The sequence below is a fragment of the Plectropomus leopardus genome, chromosome 16 (genome assembly GCF_008729295.1).
Source record: "Plectropomus leopardus isolate mb chromosome 16, YSFRI_Pleo_2.0, whole genome shotgun sequence".
Classification (NCBI taxonomy): Eukaryota; Metazoa; Chordata; class Actinopteri; order Perciformes; family Serranidae; genus Plectropomus; species Plectropomus leopardus.
In genome coordinates, this window is record NC_056478.1 from 12,308,029 (window position 1) to 12,319,880 (window position 11,852).

At 38.7% G+C, this 11,852-nt stretch overlaps 1 protein-coding gene across 1 annotated transcript; it reads right to left on the reverse strand.

Moving 5' to 3' along the window:
• Window positions 1-1,161: 1,161 nt before the first annotated feature.
• On the reverse strand, window positions 1,162-11,553 carry cmtr1 (cap methyltransferase 1). Its single transcript, XM_042504068.1, has 22 exons — window positions 11,397-11,553; window positions 11,105-11,263; window positions 10,816-10,908; window positions 10,611-10,682; window positions 9,385-9,479; window positions 9,200-9,272; window positions 8,901-9,099; window positions 7,222-7,340; window positions 6,970-7,066; window positions 6,683-6,815; window positions 5,478-5,657; window positions 5,345-5,401; window positions 5,178-5,235; window positions 4,986-5,054; window positions 4,535-4,666; window positions 4,036-4,161; window positions 3,689-3,780; window positions 3,487-3,555; window positions 2,429-2,476; window positions 2,204-2,316; window positions 1,926-2,034; window positions 1,162-1,745 (listed from the first exon to the last, which is right to left on the reverse strand). The coding sequence occupies exons 1-22, from the start codon at window positions 11,490-11,492 to the stop codon at window positions 1,610-1,612; spliced, it is 2,325 nt and encodes a 774-aa protein (XP_042360002.1). The 5' UTR covers window positions 11,493-11,553; the 3' UTR covers window positions 1,162-1,609.
• Window positions 11,554-11,852: the final 299 nt, after the last annotated feature.

Here is an 11,852-nt window from a genome sequence, read left to right on the forward strand (position 1 = left end):
CACAAAGAGGAGTGGGAGTAAAAACAACCTAAAACCTAAAGCACAACACCTTTCAAATGTTTAACACACACACACACGATAGGTCAGTTATGAATGGGGAGAAAGCTGCTACATCAGAAACTGATATGATCAATGAAGTGATGGTGAGAATGTCTCTTGTATTTAGACTTCAGCTACAGTTTTACAACACAGGGCCTGTTGGTGTGAGAAAAACAGATCCTGGTCTCTATGGAGATGAGCAGTTGTAGCGCAACGCAAGCAGGACTGTTTACAGATATGGATGCATAGTTTAACATCTGTATCTCAAGCATTATCCAAATCGCAGATGCATCTCTCTTGTCATTGCTTGAGCGTGCGCACACACACACACACACACACACACACACACACACACACACACACACACACACACACACACACACAAGCATTGTATGGGGCTGTAAAAATGTCATCTACAGGGTCATGCAATCCAATGAAGAGACAATGGCAGCAGTTTTTTGTCTCCATATGAGGGGAGTCCCATTCATTACAATTCACAGAGCCAAGGGCAGTGGAAAAGGCAGAAAGACAGAGTGGTTTGTCAAATGTTCGTTGCTTACACTGATTCCAAATGTCACCGCTGGAAATAGCAGCAAGCAATCAATCACTTGAACTCCAGAACTCCACTTACAACCTGGTAATAACTTCTCAAATGAACATAATATGGATGAACTAGAGGGTCCTGACAATGATTATACAACAATGTATTAACTGATATTTAACTGGGCAACAAAACAGGGATTTACAAAAACTTTGACCATCCATTACTCCCTGCGTGTTATGGTGAATTCCTGAAGAAACTCTGTTTTTCTCATATGCCTCCAGAGTGAATGTAGAGTCTAAAAACAGCAAAAAAAAAAAATAAAATAAAATCATGAAGTGAAGTCATAGAACTCAATTTTTAACAAAAGGAAAACTATATTAAAACATCCTTTTAAAAAAAACTCTCACATATGTCATGCAGTCTAGTCCAAATCTCATTATTTCAGTTGTATGCTCAGAACTGCCGACGTATGAGGTGTACCTCACTTTTACTCAGGGCACATTACTCGTAGGCAGACATTTTTTTTCTAACTTTTTAGTAAAAATGCATGTGTTTGGGAAGCATTGCGCATACGACTGGATAAATTAAACCTGGCTTTTAACTGCACAAGTTGTGTGAGGGCTTGTAAAATTATGTTTGGATACAGTTTTGCTGTAGTTAAACTGAGACCCTAATGACTGCAATGAAGAGAGAATGTTCCCCCTTTTTTGGATCCTCCTTTCACTGTGGACGCATGCGAGAAAAAACGCTTTCTTCAAGGATTCAATACAACACAGGGTGAGCCACTGATAGACAAATATTCAGTTTGCAGTGAGGTATTTTTTTTAACTTAGATGATAGTTTTGATCCATGTTTTGGTAGATTTGTTTATTTGGCAGTACTTTATGAACCCCTCCTTTGCTGTCAGAATAAATACCAGTTAAGGTTTTGTATGATAACCTTTTCTAAGGCTCTATGTCCTCCACGAGACTAGTGCATTCTTTGTCTAGGTTGAAGCTGGCAAAGCCTTGGTGCCCAGTCAGCGTTTCAGGGGTGGTGATTCTGGTGGACAAAGGACAAAACTTCATCTTTGGACAATTTCTCAGGGTCCATCCGTGTCTGAGAATCATGAACTATCACCCCGTCCACCCAGGCCCAGAAGAGCCGCTCAGAGTGGCAAACACTGAGGACGAACACAAAGAAAGGACACTCTTCATTCATAAAATCATCAAGGCTGCTATTACATGCATACATTAACACTTCATATCATCCCCGCCACAGATCTGACAATATCTCACATACATTTTCTAATTCAATTGATGAAATCAGGAATGAATATTTGGGAAGAGAAGGCTTTACGTACTGGAAGGGGGCAGCAGAGTTGGGTGGCATTTCATAGGTGGACTGCTTGGTGATCTTATTATAGAAGAACTTCATCTTGGAGTTTTTGCTGTATGCCATCGTCCACGGCTCTGAGGGATGGAGAGGGAGGAGACACAGAAATCTTGCACATTTTTATTTGTAATTCATTTCGCCCACAGAATCGTTTTGGCTTTGATACGCTTAAAGCAAATTAAATCTGCAAGAGAATTAAAGTGCCCCTTTTTGACAATGAGCTGCAGGACAAACACAATCACGCACCATTGACAGTTTTAATGATGTAAAGGCCCGTGGGGAGGAAGTGTCGGTCATCTCTACCCGTGTAGGACAGACGTGGGACTCCTCCTGAGCTCTTGGTCACCTTCATCTCTAGTCTGGATGAGAAAAATCCTCAACATTTAGCTGATGAATTATATTATGAATGATTATATTATGCTTGGTCTGCTATTTCCTAGATCATGTTGCTTATTGGTCATCTTGTCACACCTGACAAAGATTTTCTCCATTTCTTCGAGCCTGTAAACCTCCTTCACTCTGTTTAGGGAAAAAAGAAATGTGACATTTAAGATCCCCTCCGCATGTTTTAAGACATATTAAAACAACCTCTGACCAATAATTTATGTCTGATACCTTTTTTTTCACAAAAAAGTTAAATCAATTTCTAAAAAAAATTTAAAGGATCAGTTCTGTATTTTTCAAATTGGGTGTCTAAGTGAGCAATGGCAACAGCAATTTTGGTCCAGTATTGAGCGTAAAAGGCTTCGATGTTCGCACCCTTAATTTATGCACAATAAAAGTTCTTATTTTTGCCATTTTGCTAAAAAAATTTTATTACAAGTGTGACCTTTTTATAAAATAGTATGGTCCTTAATATTTAAGCAGAAGCAACCTCGAAACCAATATCACCAAATCCACCAGACTTTATTTAAATAAATATTTTTTTTAGTGTATAAAAATGTTGCATTATCACAAATTAAGGATTTATTTCAACCAAAGTTCTTGGTGATTGTTGGAACAATAGATAGATGAACCAAGACAGTTATTGGGAGTTTTATTTTGTTTCTGTCGACTCAGGATGAAGTGTGCTTTACAATGATAAAATGATTTCTCGGACGGTCCATCTCTGATGAGATCCTTCCATAATGTTGTCAGTAACTAGAATAACATTTTGAGCCTGTCAGTAACAAAAACAAGCCCATCTAGTGGATGTACATTATTGGCTGCAGGACTCTCGCTCAGTACTGGATCAATTTTAAAAAACGTCAAATTTGTCTACGCTGCATTCCATGATTGTATCATGACGGGCTTCCAAACTAGTTGTGGTGTTACAAATCATACTTGTATGTACACATCTTAAACTCAGGTTTAGATTACCAATGTGCGTCATGTCAAGAGTGTTTGATTTGTTTACATGGTACACTGTATGTATTGTCATGTGAGCTTTCAGCTTTTCACTATGCCTACCCTTCAAATGCTTTCAGGGAGAATAAGATTCCTGCAAATACAGATATTGCAAAATCAAAACATGTCATTTAAAAAAATACCTGATAGGGTTCATGTCTGGTCTGCTGGGTTTGGCCACTGCCTTTACAAACTTCTCAGCCATCTGGATCCTGGACAAACAATGAGTATTATGTAGTAAACTAGAGAAAACTGGTATGACAAACACATTTTATTGCAATAAAGGTCAATGTTTTTATAACAGTTTTATTTAAAAGAACTGAACCAGTGATGAAGTTGTCCTACCGTTGGTTGAAGTGCTGATCTCTTACATCAGTGCCATTCAGTATTAATGCATCCATTACGTGAACTGCATTGATTCTACGCTGAGCTTTGCCCTGAGGACCAAACATACTATATTCATACATGTAAAACAACAAACACGGGCAGCAAATAACTGGTTTCTTCATGTGTATTTCTAACAGGAAGAAATGATTCTTAAAAAGTCAAGAATGATCAAGAGAAAACATTATTATCTCGTCAGAACAATTGTTATTATTTTTACATTAAAAAATGGAGCCAAGCTTGGTGAGATTAGGGATACTGGCTCCCATATTTCATCTGTTTCCTGTTTCCAGGCCCTCCTCTCTCACCTCGCCCTTCAGCTCTTGGACGATCTCCACACTCAGAAGCGTGTCTCTTGGCAGCTCAAGCTTAAAATTCTCCAGTTTCCTCCAGCGCACAGGCATCTTCCCGTCCCATGTGTATATCTGAGACTTCTAAAAAGGCCAAGGGGAAATGGAGAACAGATAAAAAGAGGGAAACAAGTTTAATGAAAGGTTACCGTGCTTTTGGATGAGCAGTAAAACCGAATGGCAGGAATGATAAATCAGCTTTTACAGCTTTCTGTATTTATCTTTTCCAAAGGAAAAGGAAACATCTTAGATATGAAATTACTGAGTTCGGCCCATTACTGTGAGTGATAATGCATACAAGAGCTGTTACCTGATATCAAATATGGAAAATCTCAAAAAAGACAAATAAAACCCTCTGGGTACAAAAAGAGAATGGTAAAATATGCATGACTATAGTTCAGTAAACACAAGTTCAGACTTACAATTTGTTATTTTGTGCCTTTTTTATTTGACTCACCCCCAGTGCTAGAAGGAATATCTGCTCTCCACCTCCCACAATGCACCTGTGGTCCAGAATATGACGCAACTTCTCCAGCGTGGTTGAGTTGAGAGGTGTGAGCTTACACTGGAAGGACTCCACGTCTGAGGACTGAGAAGCAACAGAAGTAAAGAAACGGCAGAAAGACAGATACGGAGACAGATTTAAAATTTTAAAACAGCACATTTATGAGGACAGAACCAGATAAACATATAATACTTGTGTTAAAATCATATTTAGAAGCACCACTAACACAACAAAAATCTCAGCTTCTGGGAAATATTGTTTAGGATTTACAAAAGTGCACAAAGATGCTTTTTTTTTAAATTTTAGTTTCAGTATTTCCAGGTGAAATTCTCTGAGAGCAAACACTCATCAGCGCCGTATTATTCTCAGCAGGGTTTCCTTAATCCTACATTTATTAACTGACCTTCATCAGTTCGTAGAATTTTGACTTTGCGTCTGAGGAAGCAGGAGTGACTCTAGCCTTGTCTGGGACCTGGAAATGGACATACGATGTACTAAGCAGCCCAGTAACATAGAATAAAACTGAATTATTCAAAAAACTCTTCTTTTTTTTTCTTTTCCAGCTTCTATTTAGCATCAAAGTTTCTGCACTCACCCCCCAAAGTTTCAGACACTCCTTTCTAATGTCTGCTTGCCTCGGCTCTGAAAGGGTCCTAATGAAACAAACGTCACACAGTGAGTTGCACATATAAACACCGTCACACATGGCTATACCACATACGAGATAAATGCACATAGACAAGTAGAAGAGAGGGGACTCACGGGTCTACAACAAAGGCTTGGATCTTTGCCAAGGCCTTGATCTGGACTGCACAGAGGCTGCAGCGAAAGTTCAATTTCTGTCAGTCACTCAGTTTGAAATGAAAAATTAAAGACAAATTTTGTTTGTCTCTACCTCTCATTAGAGTTGACCATAAAGTGATAGAAGTCTGTGTCATCCTTTATGATGTGTAGGGGAACCACATCGGTAACGTCTCTGTCTGTGTTCTTCAGCTGGTTCAGTTTCAGGTTGACTCTGAACATGTATTCCCTGACAGCGTCTGAACCGGGCTTCAGACCTCGACACACAATGTACCTGCGGATAACAATGAGTGGGAAGAGTTTAACAGATGCAGGACTTGTCTGTGCAGATTCTCTCTTTTCAGAAAAACATTGGACCCATAGTGAATTTTAAGAGTATGGTCACTTGGAAAGAAATAGTTTCCTCTACGCAAGAAGTAACAAATCCAAATCTAAGAGTAAATATAAAAGTTTCTTCCAGGCAACTGAGAGCTGGGACTCACTGATTATTAGTAAACGTAAAAATTGGAACCAAATATCAATAAAAAAAACTTGAGTGGACTCAAAACACTTAGGTCCTTTTCAAAAAAGGTCAGAGAGATGAATAACGGCCAGAAAAGTGTTTTTGCAGAATATTAGGAACATTTTGCAGAACATGATTACATTGGGTACATTATGGAGTCATAGTGAAATGACCTTTGACCCTTTATATACAAAATCATCATTTTATCCTATTAGACAACTGTGTGAGATTTTGTCATAATTAACTCATTAATTCTTGAGTTAAAAACAGTGAAAAACATCTATTTTTTCCTACATGGTGTTTAGTTTCATAGGGAACCCCACTTGTCATATGTGTTAAATCAAATCAAATCAGTCATGGCCAAAACCATGTTATGTAAGGTAACAGTGACCTTTGACTATCAAAATCTAATCGGTTAATCCTTGAAACCAAGTAATGGTTAGAGCCAAATCTTAAAAAAAAATCCCTAAAGACTTGAGATATTGAAATAACAAGAATAGGAGAGACAGATGAATGAACAACTTGAGAATATAATGCCTCTGGCCATGGCTGTTACTGCTGTGGAGGCATAATTTATCCAAAGATTATAAAGATATTTGGGCCGACCCTAAAGAAATTATTTATGTCAGAAAACATGCAAATTATATATGTTACAAACCAGAAGTCATACTGAAGATGGCAATGTTTGATTTCCTATCAATATTCACATAAAATATATTAATAACAGAGCCAATAACCCTACATAAGTAGCAAACTCCACACTGCCCATCATAGGATACATACACACACAGACAGACCTCTCAGAGTTGGCAGGCCTACTGGTGAGGGGTTTGAAGAGCGAGATCCTGTCGAAGCAGAGGTAGAGCAGGTAGACCAAACCCACACTGAACGGGGTGAAGAGGTCAAAAGTCTTACAGACAAAGTGGCCACCTATAGAAGACAAAAACAGCCACAATAATTGAATCTACATGTGCACAAGTGCAAGTGCAATAACATAAATATGATGAAAGTGTTTCAAGCCACTGATGGACAGGAACGCAGACTATGTGGTGACGCATCCATTCATGCACATGTACACATATACCTGTCCGGAGTGTCGAGAGGGCAGTGAGGAACTGACAGAGCAGCAGCTGTTTGCTCAGGATCTCCTGGATGTTTTCTTGGCCTTCCACAGAGAAACCCTATCCAAAAGTGATGCAATCAGTAAACAAAAAGCTGAAAACATCAGTTCAGCCCACAGAGAGCAGATATTTATGAACTCATCTTCTGTTTGATATGTATATTTTAGATTTTAGATGCTTTGATACAAAAAAATGTCAGTGTGAAATAGTCTCACCCCATCTGCCATGAGGATGTGCAGCCCTCTTCTCTCTGTGCTCTCCAGGACAAAGTTTCGGAAGGCAGTTATGTTTTCTGGCCGAGTGATGTCTCCGTCCCCGTCCACCCCTCCCTCACCTGGGACACACAGAGGTCAAGTTTTCACTGAATCATTCATCACCTGAGACGTGACCGGCTGAACGTGTCCACATATAAATCATGTCAAGACAAAAATGTCAACATACACTGCAATACTGCAGAAAACAAAGGTCAGCCTTTAATTTGAATTCATTGTATATATTGTACCGTTCTTCTATAGTTCCATACATTATCTACTGTGTAGAGATTTTGGGGAAATACGTACAAAACAATCACAATCAAACTGTTATGCCACTGAAGAGAGCTGTAAGAACTGTAAACAGAGCTGATTATCATGATCCAACCAAAAAAATTCACATGCTCTCAAATTTAGAGACTTGTGGGACTTAAAAAGTGGACATTTAATGTGTTAATTAAAAATAAGATGCTTCAATTCTGCATCCAGAAGTCGTTGCAAGTTGGAGTGAGTTTGTATGAACTAAGAATTTGTACGAACTTTTGTAGGACTTGAAATAATGCAAATCAGAGATGTACATTTGTGGAATAGTTTTACAGAATAATTGAAAATGTGTGATACACTTGATAGATTAAAACAATATATTTAAAAATAAGATGATTAACAAATATAAAAATAAGATACGAACACTGGTCTGTTTATAAATACTTGTTTGGGACTTTTGGGTATATATAATATACAGTTGTTTTGTCTCTTCTTTTTATTTTCAGTGTATCAATCTATAGAAAATTGTACAAAATAATTAAAAGCACTGCAGCCAGCAGTGCCAACACAGGCTGCAATGTAATCACTCTGGGCATTTGTGCACCATTAATGTCCATCCACTCAAAGTGCTTCTTTTTGCCACTGACAGGCTCAGATTATTATTCTAAGGGTCTGGCAACATTAGACAGGATCCCTACAGAGACAGACCTTTTTGTTAAAGACTAAGATCCTATTTGTTTACCTAGAAACAGCCCTGAAATTGCCATATCCAAACCAATCAGACTCCATATAAATAAACAGTCGTTTTGGCGTGTATACAGCCAGCATATTTTTATATCTAACTAGGAGAATTATAGGTTTATATCAACCAGACCAGAGCTGGTTATTGTTTGAACAGTGGAAAAATTAACCAAGGCATTTTTTTGTTGGTTTTATTTTGTTACTGTCAACACTGAATAAAGCGTATTTTATAATAATAAAATTAGTGTTTATTTAAATGAGGTCTGGTGGGTTTGGCAGTAGTAAATTTGGCGCAGTTTACGGTTAAACAAAAAGGATCTTGCTCCTTAACACCAAGGTCCATCTCTATAGGGATCCTTTCTATGATGCTGCCAACCACTAAAAATAAAAATAAAAATTTTGAACCTGTCAGTGGCAAAAACAGGCACTTTCAGTGGATGTACACTGATGGTGAGCAAAGGCCCATTAGTGCTTCAGTACAGCCTGTTTCACAGCTGTCTGCTGCAGCTGCAAAACTTGCTTTGGTTTGTAACTGCTTCAAAGATAATGCTTTATTATTGTTTATTATTTTTGTATATGTGTATGTGAGTTGTAGTTGTTGAAAATGACCCCAAAAAATTAACTAATCGTGTGTGTACCATAGTAAGGCTCAAACAACTCGCTCGGTGCTGCATAGAAATCTTCCAGTTTGAAGTCACAGGGTCCTTTCAGCGTCATGCCAAACCCTTTGGCATGCCAACGCCTCTTCCACAGTATGTACTCTGAAAAACCTCCAGGCCCCGCACAGACGTCACCGAAGTACAGAAGCTCGCCCTCGCGGTCCTTTGTCAGAGGTTTCTACATAATGAGAGAGGTTTGTCTCACCATCTGCTTATGTGGGCCAGTGTGAACAAAAGTTCAGTGCAACACCCATCAGCTGTTACTTTGACCAACTCACCCCTTGTGAATCCTTTGGGTTGGTAAACATTTGGTCAAAGCAATGGTCGATGTTGGCCATTTTCATAGCTGCTCTGAATATAGAGAGAACATGATACATAATACAACTTTACATTGTCTTTACGCAAGAACCAAATAACGTACACAACATTATTCACGTCGATAATTTACTGCCAAAAGACTGACCTGTTGAGGAAGATACCTCCTCTGATTGTCTCGTAAGGGTTGGAGCGTGTCCGTGCTCTCCTCATCTCCTCGCCCTCCAGGTTATCAAATACTGACTGAACATCAAACAGACACAGTGGTCACACAACTTAAGAATATGTAAGTATTACGATTTGGGTTCATCCAGTGTGCAGAGGAAAATCAACAGAGCTCAACACAAAAATAAAAATCCATTGATACTCTCATTCTTCACATTACAGTGATGAAACACAAAGCTGTCATTAACTCATCTTAGTGTCTTACATGCAGGTTCCTGTGTTAACAGCACATTGACCCTTTTCTGTTCATTCTGTGCCTGAAAGAGGTATTATTTGTGCTTTATCTAACCAATTAAAACATTTACCTTTACTCTGAAAAGGCTTCCAATATTCTGTCTCCTGGCTTATTAACCCCAATCACACGAGACCCGAGACAGACTTGCATTGGCTCAACAATCTCATGTAAAATTCACACTATATTGAGTAAAGCTTCACCAGGATTGTGAGCCTTAAATTGACAATGGTCTTTTTGCAAGGTTAATATGTTATAGCTAATTTCCACCTCTGTTTTCTGAAAGTTCAAAATATTACAGCTAGGGCTGTGACGGTAACCACATAACCACAGTCATGTGATGCCTACTGCAGGACTGAGCTCATTACCATCATCGCTGCACTTATTTTTTATTTTTTTTTGCTGGTGAAAGTTACAGGAATGCATATGGTGTGCAATATGAAACATAAACAAGGTAATTGTTTAGTTCTCATCATTAACTTTCTTCAGATGTTAAAGAACATCTGAAGAAACAAAACTATTCCACTACTTTTCTCTCAGCTTCCGGTATATAAACAAAGAGAAACTCCCACACACTGTCCTGCTTACTGCTGACATATTAACTGAATGAACACAATGACCTTTCGTCTAACACTTGTTGCTGTAAACCGGTAATACATTGCTTTATCAACGCGGTGACAAAAAGTAATTTCCAAGAGCCCAAAGTAACATTTTCACCTGGTATGTTTTATCTAACCAACATTTAAAAAAAGCCAAACTACTCAGTTTATCATGTATGACAAAGAAAGGGATCAAATTCTCTCACCGAATAAGCATGAAACAAGCAGATGTTTAAAAAAGGATATTTAAATACAGATTCTGTAATTTTATGAAGAAACTTAAAAAGGGACTAAAATGAAAGAGAGGTTATATTTTACCTTGCACTTTAGAAGATTGTGCAGGAGGTCTTCAGTGCAAAACTCCGTCTCATCCTCAATCTTAAGCTTTCTCTGTAAGCAGTCAAAAATAAGACTATAAAAACAAAACACATACATATAAGGTAAAGGAGTGTGTGTGAATGAACGTTGTGTATAATATGTAGTATACAGTGCATGTCTGAGTGTCTGAGGTGTTTATATGTACATTTCCCAGTTTCATCCACTCCCTCAGCTCATCTGCATCTGGGTTCTCTGTGGTGCATTCTGGGAACCAGTCTACCTTCTCTATGGCACTGGGCTGGACAGACAAACAGAGACAGAGATGGGAAACAGATCATGTCAATAGGTATTTGTGATGTTTACACAAGAAAATTGTTCTCAGGAGTGAAACAAAAAGAAGAAACACAAATTGACAGTTCAATAATACATATTTCACATATGATAAAGAAAACACCACTGAAAGCATTCAATGGTTATTATTCACTTCTGTGTACCTCTGGTTCATCACGCCAGTCCACATTGAGCTCCCCCTGAAAGCCCTGCAGTGTGAGACCGAGACCTCTTCTCCCTCGCTGGGTAGAGGCCTCCACAATCTCTTTGCGTCCCTGTCCAAACTTCCCCAGACCTTCACCCTCACGGAAACCCATCTTAGCCTAAAGGTAATATGAGTTAGAAGAGAAACAGCAGAAAAGTGAGTTTCTTCTTTAAACTTTACAAAATAAAAATGACTTTATCTCTGAAGCTCATACATAGGAATTCTTTCGAGTGCAGGTTTTGCTAGATTACCATGAGTTTCTGCGACACGCTGTTGTACATGGAGAAGTTGGAGGCAGCCTGTGATGGGTCGGTGTCTTGGTCATCAAAGGATGATATGGAGGGCATGGAGAACCCCGGCCTGTGATCCTCCTGGTCACTGAGGGAATCATTTTGGCTCGAGTCTAGACAGCATGAAACCACAGACAAGTGATACTTCACAAGAGGAACACTTTTGAAATGATTATCAACTTCATTGGAGACAGTCATGCTCGAAACAAGCTTGAAGGTACACGACAAAACACTTTGTTTATTCTACAACAGGAGCGCCTGCTTCCTCCCAATATGCACCTGATACAGCTGCATATGATGTGACCAGTATTAAAATATAGTAAACAACATGTACAAACCATTCATGTAGAAACAGGAGAAGGCAGACACGCCAAAGTAAACAAACAAACAAATCTATTATTATCATGGTCAAGAATT